The sequence below is a fragment of the Typopeltis vanoorti genome, chromosome 9 (assembly GCF_054136105.1).
Source record: "Typopeltis vanoorti isolate ZY-2024b chromosome 9, IOZ_Tvanoo_1.0, whole genome shotgun sequence".
Taxonomy (NCBI): domain Eukaryota; kingdom Metazoa; phylum Arthropoda; class Arachnida; order Uropygi; family Thelyphonidae; genus Typopeltis; species Typopeltis vanoorti.
This window is the reverse complement of record NC_143557.1, coordinates 121,740,149-121,760,217: the sequence shown is the minus strand read 5'-3', so window position 1 is coordinate 121,760,217 and position 20,069 is coordinate 121,740,149. Positions and strand designations below refer to the sequence as shown.

The 20,069-nt window shown below is 32.5% G+C and overlaps 1 protein-coding gene across 2 annotated transcripts in view; it reads left to right on the top strand.

Annotated features, from left to right (window-relative positions):
- The window catches only part of LOC150103481 (cleavage and polyadenylation specificity factor subunit 5-like), a 186,419-nt gene extending 166,899 nt beyond the window's left edge, over positions 1-19,520 (top strand). The window contains exons 6-7 of one of the 2 annotated variants that reach the window (XM_090398225.1): positions 2,408-2,522; positions 19,386-19,520. In XM_090398225.1, coding sequence (XP_090254351.1) covers positions 2,408-2,522; positions 19,386-19,407 — 137 coding nt within the window. In that variant the 3' untranslated portion in view covers positions 19,408-19,520. The remainder of the gene's footprint in view (positions 1-2,407; positions 2,523-19,385) is intronic. The other variant, XM_090398226.1, reaches the window with a different exon arrangement.
- The last annotated feature ends 549 nt before the right edge of the window (positions 19,521-20,069 follow it).

The window sequence follows — 20,069 nt, the reverse complement described above, 5'->3', positions numbered from 1 at the left end:
TTGATGGAACTGCTCCAAGAGATTGACAAGGCTAGAGACTTGGGGTGTTAGTGGATAGAGAGTTGAAGTTTAGAGGGCATATTGCTAAGGTCTCCAATATAGCTCATATGATTACTTGGTTATGAAGAATACACTAACATGCAGAGATTAAAGAAGTTATTATTCCTCTTTATAAGGCATTGATATGTCCACATCTGGATTACTGTGCTCAGGTCTGGTCACCTGGATTCCTTGGAGATGAGGAAGTGGTAGAAAAGATTCAGAAGCAAGTGACCAAGTTGGTAAGTGGTGTAATGAATGCTCCCTACATTAATAGATTGAAAGTTCATGGATTACAGAGATTGGTTGAGCAGATAAGAGGGGATGTGATAAAAACATTTAAGTTACTAAAAGGTTTTTATAAGATTGATGCAGGGAAAATATTTCAGCAGTGGGATAGTAGTGGAAGAACAAGAAGTCATCCCTGAAAATTAAGTAAGAGTGTGGTTAACAAGGGTGTGAGAACTAGATTTTTCGCTTGGAGAGTGGTAAATGAATGGAATGTGTTGCCTGATTCAGTTGTGAGTGCTTCGTCTGTCAATGAGTTCAAGAAAAGGTATGATGGATATTGTATGGGTAGTTTAGGTCTCCTGCGATGAGTCTTCTGACTCCATGGAGATAGATGCCCATATAATAATAATAATTCTGTACTCTTGTGTCCTGAACAAGTGTGAAGGTATCACTGTAAGATATGACTATGCAAGCCACTACATCACTGTGAATTTTAAATATTTAAATTATTAGAATGTTAAATAATGAGGTACACACAGAATTAAACCAAATAAAGAAGAGAATTACTATAATTATTCAGATAATGTATTATGTTATAATAATTAAATCAACTGAATATACATTTAGAAATATTAGATTAATAATTTTGTATTCCATGTTTTGATTATCACTATAGATGGCTGTGGTAAAAAAAAATTTTTTTTGCATTATGTATTTCAGTTTGTATTTATTTTATTTGTTTTTTTCTGTCTCAAAATGATTTAATATGCTTGTGAACTCATAAAATTAAATAAAATGAAAAATAAATGAAGCACACTACTAAGTTTCATTTCTGTATATATTTATTAAGCATATAATAAATATATATGCTGATTCATACTAGTTTCATTAAATTGAATAATACCCAAGATGTTAAATAAAGGTATTACGTTGAGTAGTAACTCTCCAGAGGGATATGTCATAATTCAGGAATATGAATGTCATTATGAAAATCAGGATCAAGTGCAATATGAGTTCCTTGAAGAAAGTTGAAGCTATGCATGGGTGGGATGAGGAATTTTAATATATTTTAATAGGCCTTTTAAAATATCCTTTTGCAATTTATGCAAACTGATTCTTTTAAAAAATAATATATCTCAGTTCATATATTCTTAATATTTATAAATATTTTTTGAGTCACATATTTGGATTTATGAAAGGGGCAAATGTTTAGTGGACCACTTTCAAACTTCTCATGGATCATAAGTATTACTGATGGGGAAACACTAGAACTGGGTTCCTGGCTTATTTAACCTTTGGTTCACCCACAGCTAATGTATTGTAAGTTTTCAATAAATGTTTGTGGATATTGGCATAAATATTCTTTGTACTTAGTAAACTATGCCTGGTTGTTGTGAATTTATTGTATGTTATCAGTATAGAAAATTTGATTGTTCCACTTCCAGAATTTTTTTTTTTTTAAGTATTTATTGTACCACAGATTAGCAAGAAGAGTGTAATCAGTTTGACAGTAAGATTTTTTAATTCACTTTTAAAAATGCATCCCAAGAAATATATATCAAATAATTTCAAATTCTTTACAAAATGTTAAAAGAGCTGATCTAGAATTATTTTATATTATATAAAATGATTTTGTGTATGATTATCTTTCTTCTTCATAGATATTAGTCACTCAAAATAATACATTTTTAAAACAAGTTTATTAAATGTGTGGGTGGCCTTTAATGTAATTATGTAAACTGACAAAGTATTTCTTAAATGAATTTGTAGTTTTGTTGAATGATTATGCTTTATTTTGCTTGATTAAGAAAAACACTTCACAGTGTATTGAGTTATAATTTCTGTTAATTACAGTAAATTAATATTTATTGAAAATAAATGAGCTAAATAAATAAAACCATTTTTAAAAATTGTCACTGCTGCTATTTATTTGCTATTTAATTACTTGTTTATATGATATAAATTCTCTGTGGAATTTCAATTTTATTTTGCTGTTGTTGTCCATCTCTCCCTCTCTCATGTATTATACAATATATTGATGTGTATATATTTATGTGTATGGTACAATGTGGCTACATTTCTGTAAAACACTGAAATAAAGTGGACATTATATTAAAATATTAGACTATCCTTATAGCCTTGTTTGCTGTACCGAAGAATTACAAGCTGGTAGCTGCTCCACTTTTTGAGTTATATGATAATGCGCAGGGTTATGGTCCCATCATATCAAGTCTTCCACAGACACTTAGCAGGTGAGTGATGATAAAATCTGTGGACCAAGATGAACAAACGCTATGCTTCATCATTGCACATTTTCTATTTTTTATTTAAAAATAGTTTTATGGTTCTTTGTGTTACTATATAAAGCATTTTCTTCGTATGTGATTTTTTACTTGTAGATCACATTGTTACTATAGTTTATTATTATTGAATTACCAAACACATTGTAAAATTATAAATTTATATGTAAAAAAAACATACAAAGAAATAAAGGATAAATACGTAGTTCATTGTGCAGTCTGATATCTTCTCGAACCAGCACTGTTTGTCAACAATACACACAGATATTTATTAGTATATGCTTATCAGCAATAGTATAGATGAATAATGATTTTTATAATGATTTAAATAATTCTGTTTATATTAATGAAAAATCACACATGCTTTTATATTTTGCAATCAACTCTTTCTTATAGTGGCAATAGGAAATGTTTTCTATCTTTTCTGTTCTTCAGAAATATCATTGTCTATGTTTATTGTTTATTTTTTGACCATGTGTGCATAAAATTCTACACTTTTTATAGTGAAATTATTTAGTTGGATGGTGTGGGTTTGGCAATATTTGTTTCTCATCCATTTGGTTTTGTCAAGGTGAATTTTAATCCTATTTTATTATAGGCATTATGCACTTGATGAAGCATTGTTTCAAGTTGCGGAGGGTCTTCAGCTATGAGTAATATCTTCTGCAAACATTAATATTTGGAGTAGTTCCCCATTAATGTCTATGCCACCTTTTAAGTCGATTTTTCTTAAAGTGCCTTCCAGAATACATGTAAAAAGGTTTGGTAATATGACATCTTCTTATCGCACACCTTGATTTCTGGTGATAGTTATGGGATCGTCGAATAAGGTTATTTGTGTACAGTGTTAATTTCTTTAATTAGAATGATGTAGACTGGATTGATGCCTTGTTCCAGTAGTGTTTGTAGAATTGCGTTGTGTTCTATGGTGTTGAAGGCTTTTTTAAAGTCTAAATAGAAAGCAAAGAGGGATCGGTATTCTTTGCATCATTCACTAAGTTGGGTGACTACTTGTATGTGATCTATTCTAGAATAACCTTTTTTGAATCATGCTTGTTCTTTACTATTATTTTTTTTGAAGGGTGGATTTGATTTGGTTTGATATAATTTTTGTCATTAATTTATATATGTGTGATTGTAGATATATATAGGATGGTAATTCTTGATGTCTTCTGTGTTGCCTTTCTTGAAGAGAATAATTGTTTCTGATATCTTGATAGTATCGATAATATTTTTCCTACTTTTAGATACTAAGTAAATCTTTTAGCCAGAGCTTTATAAAGTTGTGGTCCTCCTTATTGAATATCCTCAATTTTCATCTGATTGATGCTGGGAGCTTTATTTGGTTTCATGTTTTTGGATGCATATTCTATTGCATTTGGGAGCACTTCTGGTACAATATTATCAAGTTTTGGTTTGGGTAAAGGATATTTTGATGCAAAAAAGTTCATTGTAGAAGTCTTGTACTATCTTTTCCATTTTTGTTCTGTTTGTGTGTTTTTTCTATCTTGATCTAGTAGTGCTGTTAGGATTGACCTTTTCATATTTAATTCTCTTTGAACTCTTATATTCTTTTTAGATTCAGCTGCATTTCTAGATATTTTTTTTCCCTGTAGGTTTGATAGTCCTCTGAGATCTTCTTTCTTAATACTTTGCAAATAATTTTATATTCAAGTATATATATAGGGCAATACGTAGTCTATATTTAAGTTCTAAGTCAGCAGTTAGAATTGAAGGGAATACGTGAAGATGATTTGGAGTAAAATCAGTTGTAAGAAAAGTATTCACATTATCTCCACTGTTATTCTTCATCTATATGGATCACATTAGGAAAGAAAGTGGCATCAAACCTAATATTAGAATTGGAAATATCAAACTTAGCTATTTGCTTTATGCATATGATGTTGTACTCCTAAACACATCTAGTGCAAGTCTCCAGGATTCTCTAACTAAATTGAATGACAGATGCAACAAATTTGGTATGAAAATCAACAATAAAAAGACCAAAACCATAGAAAACTTCAGCTGCATTCTGAATGGAGAGCCTATAGAACAAATAAAATATTTCAGCTATTTAGTGAAGATAGCAAGTTAAATCTGGAAATAGACAATAGAATAAGTAAAGGCTGATATGGTGGGGAGCCAGTTGAATAAATTTATATGGAATAATAGGGAGATTAGCCAAAACACCAGACTAGCAGTATACAAGACAGTGTTCAAACCAGTATTAAGTTATGCATCTGAAAGTTGGGTTAGAAATAAAGCACTTGATCAAAGATTGGCGATCACAGATACGAGAGTTCTTAGAAAAATTAGGGGCCTGAACTGATGGTATCAATTCCAGAATCGTATTAAAAATGAAGGTATTAGAAAGGAACTTTACATTATTAGCATTCAGGAATGTGTGAGCAGAATTAATCTAAGATGGTATGGCCACTTAAATAGAATGGGTAGGAAATTTTAACAAAACAGGTGTTTGATGCCAAAAATGGGAAAAAAAATACCCAGAGGAGTGCCTTTAGAAGAATGAAATGTCAGATACGACAATATTGGAACGTTGACAAGTAATAGACTAATTTGGATGGAGAAAAGTTGTTCATAGGAGATTATTAATAATAGAAACTTAATCATGTAATGCTGTTGTAGTAGACTGAACATCTCTTGAGGGTAGTACATATCAGGAAATTGATGATGATGATGATTATTCATTTATAATCAAAACCAGAACTATCGGGTAATAACAAGATTCACTAAAAAGATAATTTATCTTGACTAAACCAAAATACAAAAGCACAGTGAAACATAGGTTTTCACTCTTGTATTTTAGGGCATCATTTTCAGTTAATTTTTTTAAAAGTAAATGTTTCTGAATGTTTTTATGCAGTTTATAACATTATTATAATGGTAGTTAACTAGTATATATCATTGTGACTATACAAAAACTGAATTTATGGAATCCAGAATTTATGAAAACTCATAACAATCACAACTCATTTTCACATAGCCTTTGTTGCTTTATAGTTAAGCTCCCTTCGAGAATGGTGTAATCAGGTTCTAGTTCTGTCCCAAAAAATAATGGAGTAATCACTAGTATATATTGTTAAACTCAAGCTGTGCAAGCAAAGAAATTGAATGTTATCCTTATATTCTTTCATTTTCACAACATGACATGCACTTTCTCTTAATCTTACTAATATCAAGTACAAGGAACTTATTAATCTCCATAAACAGTTCATCTTTTAAAATCTGGTTACCCTGAAAGTTGTAATTGTTTATCACAATGTCACAACATAAGTTATCTAAATAAATCACAGCATAAATTAATAAAAAATAACTAATTTGGCCATCTAAAATGCAGAAATTATGATCACTATCCCCATGTATTCTATATACACTGCTTGGAAAGAAGTCAACAGACACAGCCATGGTGCCCACCTTAATAAGATGTACACGAGCCTCTGTAGCTCAGTCAGTATAGACAAAGCGCTTTGGGCAGAAAGACATGGATTTGATTTCCATCTATGATGTGAGGAACATTTATCTGGTTTCTTTTAACTAAAAGTGAGTTAGCCGGTCTCATACGGAGATAGATGGTTTTTTTTTTTTCCACTCAGAAACTCAAGATTTTTGTCCCTCAGAACAGGCCAACCAGCCCTGTGAACACACATGGATTTACAGTCATAAAATATATATACTTAATCCCTCATTAAGAGGGTCCCCCCCCCAAAGGGACCAGAGAGAAAGGGGGGAAAACCCATAACATAAATAAGATGTATAACTTTCTTTCACTGCAGTGATCATGGCAATCCTACAGGACATACAATAGCGATCAGTGGGAATTTTGGATCATTCTTCCTATAGGCATGTAATGAGGTCCTGGTCTGTTGCGGGGGTGAACATCCCTTGACCTCACCCAATGCTCCGGAGTCTGAAGACTTATCGTGGGAGACCTCTCACAACGTATCCATTGTGGGATGAACGCTCCAGCGTTCATCCCACAATGGGGTTGAGATCGGTGCTCTGTGGAGACTGGTCAAGTGTGGTGACATTCATGTCCACAAACCATGCAGTTACAGCAGCAGCCTTATGGCATGGTGCATTGTCTTGCTGAAAGAGATGGGTCAGTTCCATAGAAATACCACAAAGTAGAAAGCATTGTATTGTTCAGAATGTTTAGATACCTCTTTGAGTTCAATGTTTGTGGTACCACAGAACCACAATACAGAGTGCATTATATAACAGTGATCTGAGGCCAAACCAGGAAAAACAGGACCATATCATCACATCTGTGCCTCCAAATTTCATAGTTGGGATTACGCACTCTAGTAAGAGAAATTCACCAGGCATCCATCACATGCATTCTACCCATCTGCTCAGTAGATGATGTAGCATGATTCATTGCCCCATAACACAGCTTTCCAAGCTTTCATGTCCCACTATGCACTTTCTTTGCACCACTGAAGATGATGCTGCATGTTTGTTCAGGTAATGTAGGGCTTGCATGTTGTGGTCCTACCATGGAAACTCTTACTATTGTGAGCCTTGGTTCTGAATGTTTTTGTTCAGATTCATGTTCCACTTAATGTCTGGAATTCTGCATTCAATGTGTGTAGACTTACAAATGGTGGTTTTTGCATATTATACTTTGCAGCACCCTATGGTTGTGTTTGGTGAGTGTGGTGGGTCATTCACTGTGGATAGCACTTGCAGTTAACTCTCTGCACTTCCATCTCAGTATAGTATCGCTGATTGTTGACCTGGGATGGCCCAATTTGTCAACAATTTGCTGAACAGATAGGCCAGCAACATGGCTTCACAACCTATCACAATGCTTCTTTCAAACTCTGTCAATTCTCTTCTTGTAGCCATTTCACCCAGACGTAGTTGCACTTAGGATCATCATATTTCTCCAACTTATACTGGTTACAAACACGATTCATTTCATGGCACAATGCAACTTGCCAATGGGTAAGTCCATTGGCTTCTTTCCAAGAAATGTATATGGATATAAAGTACATGGATGGTGGATATAATATATATTTCAGGGTAGTTTATAGACCTACCTTGAAAGCATGGCTCTGGGCTTACTGCCTTCATCCTTCTTGGATAACTTTTTCATGGAGTCAAATGAATTAAAAACATCCATCTCACTAAAACCAACAATCTCTTTTGCATTAAAATATGTTGTTTGTTTGGCCACATGGTCAGGATGTGTTATATGATTTTAATTCCAGAAACAAATTCATATCCGAAATTGTGAACAACCACTGCTTACTATTTCTTGATACTTATTATTATACGATATATCCGTGGAGTCTGAAGACTTATCATGGGAGACTTAAATTGTTATACCAACAAAACCTATCATGCCTCTCCTTAAACTCATTCACTATGAGGGCTCTCACAACTAATTGTGGCAATCCATTCCACCCATACACCACTCTCCATGCAAAAAAATCTAGTCCACACATCTTTACTAACCATACTCTTACATAACTTTCACAGATGACCCCTTGTTCTCTATTTGTCATATATTGAAAAATTTCCTTGCATCAGTTTTATAAAACCCCTTTAATATTTTATAAGTTGCTATCTTGTGCCCTCTTTTCTGCCTATCAGCTAAGCTTCGTAACAAATCTCATCCTATCCTCATAAGAAGCATTCCACAGACCTATAACCAGTTTAGTTACTCATCTCTGAATCCTCTCTACCAACCTTCTGATCCCCAAGAAACCCAGATAACCAAAAATCTGTGCACAATAGTAAAGATGTGGCTGAATCATTGTCTTATAAAGAAGGATAATATCTTCCATATCTTTACTTGTTAGCATGTTTTTCAACGTCCAAGTAACCCTTTGATTTTTTTTTTTTTTTTTTTTTACCAACTTTTGCAATATGCTCTCTGGAATAGATTGCCAGAAGTGGTAGATGCTGTAACAATGAATGAGTTTAAGGAGAAGTGTGACAGCCATTGTGTAAATTACAGTTAATGTGGGCCTCCTGTGATGAGCCTTTTGACTCCATGGTGATGCCTGTGTAATAATTATGTCCTCATCACTGCCATAATCTGTTGAGAGTTCCTTACAGTTCTAGAAATATGACCCCTAAATTTCATGCCCTCATCTATCAACACTCTCCCGGATTCCACATTGACTCCACTTCATTCAATATATCCCCACTAATTGAATACAGAGCATTCCAGTACAGATTTCTAAACCTTACATATCACAACATTCCTTGTGAATTTATGAATTTATTCTATGAAACTTCATATTGAAGTGCACCACTATTCATAGTTCCTTTTTATCCTCTACAGTTTTAAGTTTATTCTTATCCTTTTAATCTTTCTCAAGTTATTAATGTCCTAAATTAAACTTTTAATTCTATAATCAAATATCACTGGCAAAAATTAAGAGTGATGATACATCAAACTCTGATCCCTGTGGAACTCTACCAGTTACAGGCAAGCAGTTGAAAACATAACCATTCATGTGATACTCCTTTCTTCTTTCTTTCCTTAGTCATCCCCAAAAATATTCTTTTGCCTTCTTTAGTTCTTTGTGTTCATGATTTGCAAGCAAATACTACTTTTTTTTAACAAAAATATCTTGTTTGGATTTTCTAAATGAAAATCCAACCAAGATAAAAAAAAAAAAAAAAAAAAAAAAAAAAACATTAATGGTAATCTAAGTGTTACAGAATTTATGCCAAAGACCAACTGTCTATACACAAACTCATCAAGTTAAACAATTTTTGTATGTTTTTGTTTTTTCATTGTTAACAAAGACTGAAACAAAAGTGACTTCCATAATGGTTCTCGACTTTGCCACTACAAAAAGTAAATAAAATATTAATGATTTATTTTATTCAATTATGTTGGTTGTCCTTAAAGTCACTGTATAATTTGGTGAAACAGTATGATTTTCAAATAAAATTTCCTTAAGGCAAATATATTTATTCTTTTTTATGTAAAACATAAGTATTTGTAATGTGTTAGGGATGTTTTTATAATATTCATTAAATTTTTGAGGCTCATAATTTATGCTGAATGTTCAAGAAGATGGAATATTTTTATAACATTCCACATCAAAGGAATAAAGTGTTGCAAAATTAGACAAAGCTTTTCAAGGAGATTTCATAGACAGTCCAACAGACAATGTGATTAGAGCACTGATGAATAAGTTTAAAGAAACTGGGTCTGTGTGTGATAAGGAGAGAAGTGGATACTGAAGGATTATGTGTGGAAGCATTAAATCAGATCAAAAAATGTTCGAAGAGGACCCAACATTATCAGTTAGAGAAGGATCTCAGACTAAACATACTCAAGACCAGTTTACAGAATTCTGAATTCGACACTGAAAAAGTCCTGCCACATCCAATTGTTGCATGACCTACATGAAGAAGAAGAAGAATGGTAAAGGGATGCCCCTGAAGTAAATGTGTTGCTTGGGATGAAAAAAGCAAAAATTTATGGACTTCCCCCCCCCCCCCCCCCCAGAAGCAACAGTCACAGGAACTGTGTACTTTGATATGCTTCAGCCTTTCTTGAACCCTGAACACCATCATCAATGATGGTGTTTAGGGTTCAAGATGCTACTTGAAAATGTAGCATTTTAGCAGGATAGAGCATTTAACTTATTTATCAGTTCTCTGATGTGGAATGTTATAGCAAAAATTCACTCTTGAACATTCATCATGAATTATGGGTATAGACTAAGTCCTTTAGTCTGAAAGACCTGGGTTCAATTCCTGTCATGAGGAACCTTTATCTGATCTCTTTCAACTAAAGGTGAGTTTAGCAGGTCTCATACAGAGGTAGAGGGGTTTTCTCACCTATATTTTTGAACACCAATATTTGAATAATAATAATAAAAGTTATAAATCATCTCTAACACATTACACTTCTTTTTCTTCTTTGGCACCACAGCCCCGTGGCCTTGGCCTCCCATTTTTGGGTTTCATAACTCACTATGAGGCAGTCATTACTCCCATGCTCAACCATGTGTAATTATCTGTGAAGCATTGTGTTCTTAAGACCGGTTTGCCTGTTTTGCGGGAGGAAAAACTCCAGAAAAACCCTGCAGTCCATGCCCAAGACTGGCTAACTTGGCTATGTCTCAGTAAGATCCTTAGCTCCTCACGTCAGCGATGAGAATCAAACACAGGACACTCCTTCCCCAGGAATATGGTTGTAAAGTGCGTAACCACTCGGCTAACCATGTGGACACACATTATACTTATGTTATATGTAAAAAAAAAGAGGCTCCATAGCTCATTCGGTATAGACTAAGTCCTTTAGTCTGAAAGACCTGGGTTCAATTACTGTCAATGATGTGAGGAACCTTTATCTGGTCTCTTTCAACTAAAGATGAGTTAGCAGGTCTCATACAGAGGTAGGGGATTTTCTCACCGAGAAACTTGGGTTTTTCGTCTCCCCCATAAATACGTGCTTCTGCAGACATAGAACACCTCCATTCCATGAATAAGGAGTAACCAACCTATTCTGTAGGATTCCAGTTCCAGATACCTACACAGTAAAATGTGTAGATCTACGCTTGAGCGTAAATTAGAATAGGATAGGATGTAAAAAAGAATAAGTATACTTGTCATAATAAAATTTATTTGAAAATTGCATGTTTCACAAAAATACACAGTTACTTTTTTGCCACCTGTATAAGAGAGAAAAATAGCTGTTATTTATTTATTTTTTGTACCTGTTGTGCATGAATTACTTAATGACAAGGTTTACTTGTCAATTAAATACAAAGATAACATCGATAATGTTTGATTCATTAGGGAAAAGTTCTAATTCTTTAGACTCAACAGAGTGTTCATCATGGTTGTTTGTACAACATGGTTATATTTATATACACACATACTTTGGATATCTGCTTACTGTGATTAATTGGAAACCAAAAAAACAAGTGCTGGTAAAGAAATTTTCACAATTGGTGAGCAATAGGGACTAGTCCCCCCCCCACACACACACAAAAGTGTCTAAATTGTTGCTTTATGTTGCTGTTATAAAGAAGTTGCAGTGAATATAGAACTGGTGAATAATCTGTAAAAATAATGTATTTGTGACTTTTTCAGCTTCAAGAAAATATATGTGTTAAAATGCATATGGTGAACACAACTATTAATTACAATTTAATTAAAAACTTTAAATATTGTTTAAAAGTTGCTATAAAATAAACACTCAAACACAACTATCTATTGCATTCTAATAAAAACAAACAAACAAACTTGAAAACTATAAATTTAAAATGAAAAATTTAGAATCAGCATGCAGAACAGCCACATGTTCACCTCTTTCAGCTTGGTCAGTGTTATGATGTTTTTTATCCAAATCCATAAATTTACAAATGGACTACTGTTTTTGCCTTTCTTTGAAGCAGATACGCTTGCATCACTTTTAATTTTTGTGGGTGCTCCTTGTAATAATAAAAATAGCTCAAATGTTCAGAAATCCCAAAAACACATCAATATCAATATCTACTCACAAGAATAACATGTTGGCACACTCGCCAACATGGAATGTTTTCTTGCATCTTTTTCACTTTAGTACTACCCCATGTGGTGTATGGCAGTTATGGCTAAATGATAGATGATAAGATAAAAACTAAAGGTTTGCACTTTCTCTCTGGGTAGGTAGAAAGAAAATCAAATCAAACTGATACATAAATATGCAAAAAGTGGATCAAAATATGGCTTGAAAAAATACATTAATTGTACATTCTATTTAATATTGAGTTTATGTCCTGACATATTGTGTTTCAATACTTAACAGACAAATATGTCTGTTAAGTTCGGTTTAAGTGCTAGAAGAAACTCATGTTAGAGGCTTAATGGAGTGAAACAGCACTGTGAAAGGATTAAAGATAATATGTAATTCTTATATTTCATGTCATTCACAGAGACATCTTCAGGAAGTACAAAATAAGACTTGCAACAGATACAAAAGCAACACAAAACCAAGTGAAGCATGTGGAAGAACGACTAGAGTCCTAACTTGTTGGGCACCTGGTGGCAGCCTAGGGATGTAAACTGGGATCTCAAAGTATCAGTGTTTCCATATTTTGGAAAGTTTTAGGCAATTTGAATTGAGATAAATATTTGAATTTGAATAAAATGTGGTTGCATGAAGCTTCCCAAAATATGGGAAAGATTAATACTTCGAGATCCCAGTTTACATCGTAGACTGCCAATAGGTGTCCACAGAGGGCCCCCACCTAGTTAGGACTGTAGTCTTTCGTCGATGTGTTTCACTTAGTTTTGCATTGCTTTTGTATGTGCTACAAGTCTCATATTGTACTTCCTGAAGATCTCTGTGACTGAGATGAAATATTAGAAGAATTAAATATTATTTTAAATCCTTTCTCAGTGCTGTTTCACACTGTTAAGTCTCAAATACATACTTGTCATTACTAAGCAGTATCAATTTCACTTGTTTGAACTAGAAAAAAAATTTTCACTTGCTTTGGAAAATCACTTTAAGTAGATTTCACCAAGATTTTTTAAAATTTCCTAGAGAAAATTCATGGTATGTGGAAACCCAATGTATGTTTGTTGTTGATTATTTCTTAGTCATGCTGGTAGTGGCTTTGAATAGTTTAGTTCTGATGCATTACCTTACATAATTTGACTGAAAGTTACCAAATATGGCTTGATTCTTATTCAGGATGCCATGAGAACATATGATACTATTGCATTTCTTGAAAATTGGGAATTGTCTTCCAGGTAGAGCATGGAGGTAATTGACCAATTCTTGTTGTATCTTTAGAGACAACAGCACTATAATTTTGACCTCTTAGATTTTAAAACTTTAGTCTGTTTCACCTATGTTAACTTGGTTGACCAAGTGGATGGTATGCATAGTATGCTAGTTGCTTTTCAACCAGCATACTATGAGTTTGAATCCCATAGTGGATCCCAAACATCCATGTTTGAATTTGAATTCAAATCCCAATTCATGTTTGGGATTCAAAAAGATTTTGAATCCCAAACATGGATGTTTGTCAAAAATCTTTGGAGGGTAGAAGTTTTCATTGCCTGGTGTAAGATCACTACTCTGTTTGGTCTCCGAAGTAAGGCTCCTGGATTATCTTACCCTTAGTCTACTCACAATGGTAATGTACTATAGGTTTATGGCCTTCTGTAGGTGGGATCCACATAAAATTAAAAAAATGCATAGTATTAGTTGTACTTTCAGTAAATTTTGTAAACACTTTTGTAATACTTTTGAAAAGGATTGCTATCTTTTGGAGATCTTATTAAACTTTGAAGATTTTTTGATTATAACTAACATTAATGGCATGTCTACCTTCATTCCAGAATAGGGAAAGCATGATATTACACAATGATTCAGAATCCTTAATGATATCGTATAATACATCAGAACTAAAGGATTCAAGCATTTAATTAAAACAAGTATATAAATGTGTCAAAGAATACTTTTGAGTCTAATAGCTATTGTAAAACTACTGTAAAAGGTATTGAATTTTAAGAGGTGTCTCTAATAATTTTTCTAATATTGTTGGTTATCAATAACCTTGATGGAGCACAAATATGTGGCAGATATGTATTATTAACTTAATAAATATTTAAGTAAAAGAAAACCCTTGAGCTCTTTTGAAATACTTCCTTTACTCAATTCATGGCATGCCAAATTCATCATGAACACTTAAAATTACATGACAAATAAGAACATAAGCCATAATTAAAAATAACAACTCACTATGGATTTTGATACCTTTGTAATATTTTTATTTAGTGCAGAATATTCTTTCTGGTTTGATAGACACAAATCATCTTCAGTATGATTTTCAAATTAAACAAGTGGAAGAGAAACTGGAGGGCTCAACTATGAAAGATAAAAATAATGTATTTTGTATATTTATAGCTACATGTGCATGATAGAGGTGGGTACAGTCTAAAATACATTAGGGTCCTAACTCTACAAAATGAAACAAGAGATAAAGTATTAAATTTCCCCAACACTTAAAATGATTCTTTGTTACTGTATTCATTGTAGCAGAGCACAGCAAAATTTCTGGTTTCATGGTATTGGATCTATCTATAAGGCTAGCACTACATTGCATGGACATGTTGGTTAGTTCCTCCTAGGTGCAAAAATTTAGTGCCAGTCCTACCTGTCTGAAAAATATTGTATTATACAGATGCTAATTAGAACTAAACACAAGTGATTAATATAATACCACCATGATTATTTTTTGCAGCACAGTAAACGAATGTGAAATATCAGTGCCTCTGAGGTGGAATATATTGAAAAACAGAAATATAAACTGGGATTCAGAAAATCTCAGGCATGTTGATTTGATGGATAACACTGGTAGGATTATAATAAACTCTGTTTAATTAAACCAAATGGGTCCTAGAAAGAATGGTAAAACTTTAAGACTATAAGAGTACTGATAGAAGAAAGCAGGAATACTTTGAACCTACAGAAAGAAGGTCTTCTCAGAACAGTAATAGAGAGTAAAGTTTCTGGAAAATGGGAAAGTATCAGACCCTCAATTATATGGATGGCATGTCTTGAGTGACTGATTTTGTGGCATTAGTCTCAAGAAAAGTCTACAATAGCGCCCCTCATCAAGAATTTGTGCAGCACATCACTGAGATGTGAAGTGACTGTACTGCATCTCCTGATGTCCAGTGAAATTATGGATATAGATTCACTTTACCTGACAAAGGATTTTCAGGCACTTAATCTAATTTATTGTATCTATTAAAAGTTATCTTTTGGATACCAGCAAAACATCCTGATTGTTTCATGGTAGGACACTTTCTAGCTACATGAAATTTTGACATCTGGGTGGGAAAGATCTAGTTTGGCTGGTCTTTGGAAGAAATAGATAAAAGACGGTTTCCTAATTAATGCAAAGTTTGTGGTTTAGTAATAATTTTTTTGTAAAATTATTTTTATTTATTTCTTTATTTTATTTATTTATTTATTTTTGAATAGGCTGTGTATGTATGGTATTGAGAAGACAATTGCTATTAATCTTTGTTTGTTGGTAGGGAAAGAGGGGATAGCCATAGAAAAATGCATTTCTTCTAGGAATGTTGTTTATTAAGCAAATTACTCATTCACAAATGGATTCTTGCTGTGTTCATAAAGTTTTGAGAATCTTTGGTATACAATGAAAGGATTAGTGGAAAATGTAAACATGTGCATTTGTTAGTATCTGTTTATTTATTATCTCTATGTGCAAGTTTTCTGTTGAGAATGAGTTTCACTCAGAGTTCTTACTGTATATAAGAAATGATAAGCTAATTATTTTCTGTAGTTAATTCTAGGGTGATGTGGTTATTTAAATGTATTAAAAACATATTTAGTTTTTTGGTTATGGACCAAATAATAAACATATCATCCTAGCAGGACCCTTCTGTCTTTATGTTTAGTTTGCTATTGTGCTTGTAAAATATTTAAGTAAAATAAAAGTTCAAATAATTTAGTTATGTCTAATGAGAGTTTATTTTTACTATTTAATATATCATAAAGGGATACATTAGTAAATAAGATTTGATGCCAAATCTTTTTTCATCCAAATCCTCTTTATGTCAGACAGTTTTGTGATTTTTTTGTAATCTAAAAACTAAGAAACATTCTCAATGTGAGGAGGCCTTGGATAGTATATTTGAGTTTCTAAACTTTTTAGAGAAATCTACATGTGAGGCATTCTAATACACAAGAATAAACATTTTAACAGAAGAATAACAGTTTAACACATGACAGCTGCTATAGAGTTTTGCATAATCATTCACTTCGTAATTTCACACATATTTATCTCTTGACAATAATCTTCTGATGACCTTATGCTGTGAAGTTTTCTTTAATTCACATGAAACACACACACAAGAAAATAAGTAATAATATTTATTTAAAGCCATATATTTCAGCCTAAATATTACAGGCCACCATCACTGGCAATGATAGTTAATTACAAGATAGAATGCAAACAATGGATTGTTTTGAAACAGTAAAAGCACTTAATGTTATACATAAAACAATGCAATGGTATAACTGAAGAGAAATTGTATTATTAATTACTCTTTATCTTTATATATAAAAAAGCTTTAGTATGTCTGATTAGAATGAGACTTTCCCATAACTTAGATAGCAAGAAGAAGTCATTTCAATTTAAGTTCAGATGATGAAATAAGGCCTCAGCACTTTCTTTGAATAAAACTTCTAATTTATAGTGGCACAAATGAAGTAAGCATGTTTCAGACCATAGGATATTGTGGTCTGTATCTAATCTGTGCTGTGCCAAGCCAGATTTCTCAGATTTATTATTATTATTCGTGACACCTCCAAGGAATTCGAAGACTCATCGCGGGAGGACACCTACTGTACAACTCTCCGTCTCCACCACTACACAGAACCTCTACTACCAATCAACGCCATCTACTGCCCACAACCACTACCACCACAGCTAGTATTTTTTGTCTGTAAATTGCATGTGTTCCAAAAGGCTGATTTGTCTGTATGCGGGATGAAAAACCCAAGTTTCCGGAAAAAAAAAACCCTGCTACCTCCATATGAGATCGACTAACTCACCTTCGATTGAAAAAGTCCATATATAAAGATTCCTCCCGTCATGACGAGAATCGAACTTAGGCCTTTTCTAATCGAAGCGCACAACTACTGTCGTTCTTCCAATTGCTCTCATACATCAAGAAAATCAACCTCTCATCAGTGAGTAGGTAGACCTGAGAACCAATCCATACACGTCTCGTCAGTGAAAGCCAGACTTGGCTGTTGTATTGTGTTTTCTACTGAGCATCCAGTTTGTCCGAAGTAAGAACAATGACAGTCACAAGGAACTTGGTAGACACTAGAAAGAGCCAGAGGAGAACATTTAGCATTAAAAGATGGAAACCACAATCATTTGTTTATAGGAAGAGGAAGAAAAGTGGCCACTAAATGGTATTTCTTAAGAATTCTGGAATGGATTCTAACTATGATTATAGAAATTAATAATAATACATTTCCAAGTTATACCATTGCATTGTTCACATTCTACCTTGCAATTAACTGTCGTTGACATTGATGATGACCTGTAACATTCAGGTTGAAATTATATGGCTTTAAACAAATATTACTTCTTTCCTTTTGTGTGTGTGTAAATTAGAGAAACCTCTCATGGTACAAAAGAACATTTATGATGTGAAAACTCTGAAAAGGTTCCAGAGATGAGTGACTAAGACAATATCAGGCCACTGGAATTCTTTTTATTGGAAGAGGTCAAGAAAATGTAAACTTCAGACTAGTGAATAGGCAGAAAAGAGGTGATATGACAGATCTTTAAATTGGTGAGGAGATTTTATCAGATTATACATAGGGCAGAGGGTGAGAGAACGAAAATTGAGATGCCATACCTGGAAGATGTGTAAAGCTATCATAATGAGAGGAATGAGTGAGGAGTAGATTTTTTAAACAAAGAGTGATGGTAGAGTGGAATTTATTGCCATTGTGCTCTGAATGTTAGGAGTATGAACGAGTTTAGAGTTCAGTATGATAGTTAAGTTGCTTATAGAGTAAGACCTCACACAATGAGTGTTTATTCCATGAAGTTTGTTATAATAATAATAGATTATACATGATGTACCTTAACTTACGGATAAATTGTGAAAATAGACTGTAACGCTATCTATAATATCACAATGTATTATTTGAATTATTCAACTAGTTGAATTCTTTTATATATTCTGGAAATTTCAACTTAACATATTCTTTATTATGTTATGATGAGTCGAACTTGTAGGCAATTCTAGTTTTATGCAAAGATTTTACCAGTCTTCTATTTATTTATTTAGAAAATGCTTTACAGTGAAATCTTCATTTCTCTGGATACCACAGAAGTTAAAAAGAAATATGACAAATTTTTTATCATCTGACATGACTAAATGATAATCTTTTTCATTTTCAAAAATTATTTTTTTCTTGTGACATCAGCTTTAATTTCTTATGACATTTAAAACCAAAATAACACTAGAAATAAGGAGACTAGTATCACTTTATTTTCTCAGAATAGAACATGATACTATCTATATTCATGTTATAGTTTATACATATATATATTCAGAGAGAGAGAAATTTTCAACGTTAACATATTTCATAATTTTCTACTATGCTGTGCAGTTCTTCATTGCTACAATCATTAATTTGGATGAAATAGGCTAACTTGTAGAAAGGGAGGTGGATATGAGTTATCAGAACCTTAGAGTTTTGAGCAGTTCAAAAATTTGCAGATGTCTATCATTATTGAATTTTAAATAAAATTTAATTTAGAAGTTCCTGAAAAATATACCCTCAATGTATAAATAAATTGTATGTTATTAAATAAGTGTATGAGCTACGTGATATTTAGGTAGCCCTGCATTTTATGTAATCATTTTAATTTTTTTCTCGTTTTTAAAAATGCTGTTTTATTTTTCTTATTTATTTTAAAGAAATAATAAATTAATGATAAAATATTTTTTATTAAAACTGTCAGCATAATTTTAATAATTATTATCAAAATAAAATCTCCACAAATTTTGTATCTGTACTGCTTGTCCTGCTCTGAATAAATGCATTCATTTACTATTCTGATTACTAGAATAATTACTATTCTATTCTGAATACTAGAAACTAATGTAGACAGAACTACATTCTAAACTAATGTAGTTCTGTCTTTGCATTTATCTATAAGTATATTCATTTGATGTTTGTTGAATGATTAATTTATCACTTTAAAATTGGAATTGTTATTACATATTTTAATATATACTTTATTTTTTCTACAGGTTTGGTTTCATCTACATGTGATATGCTTAATTGCCAGTGTAGCATTGCAGTGTCATCCACAGTTCATCCTCACCAAATTGCCTGTGTCAGATCAATGGAACTCTATAAATAAAAGAAATTTGGTTATAACGCAATTCTGCTCCCTTTTTTTTTCTTTTAAATGTCCTATTATTTGACCTTCTTTATGAAATCATATGAAAACATATTTCATAGTTCTTTCATAAGGTTTTTATTAATATAATACTAATCATAAACTATGTTATATAGTTTATATGAAATAGTCTACAGCTCAGAAATCGCATTTTTCTAAATGATATGCCTTAGTATAATCTTAGTATATCTTACCATACTACTTGCATTTTTAATGCTTCAATAATATTCATTTTTGAGAGTGTTGAAATATTTCGGGATGCTGAATTTATAAGTTACTGTGGCTGCACCTGTATATTGATACTGTGTTAAATTATTCTAAAAAAAATAAGTAACTTTTAACTGAATTATATTTTTCACTAACGGAGCACTGTTAGTTATAAAAGCCATTTTAAAACAATACAAAATTTGTTAAGGCATATCACATTATATCGGCATAAGATTACAGAGATTTCTGTTTAAGAAAAAACATTAGTCTGTGAACCAATGTATGGACTGCAGTACCCTATTTTCCATGTTAGTGAAATCAGAAT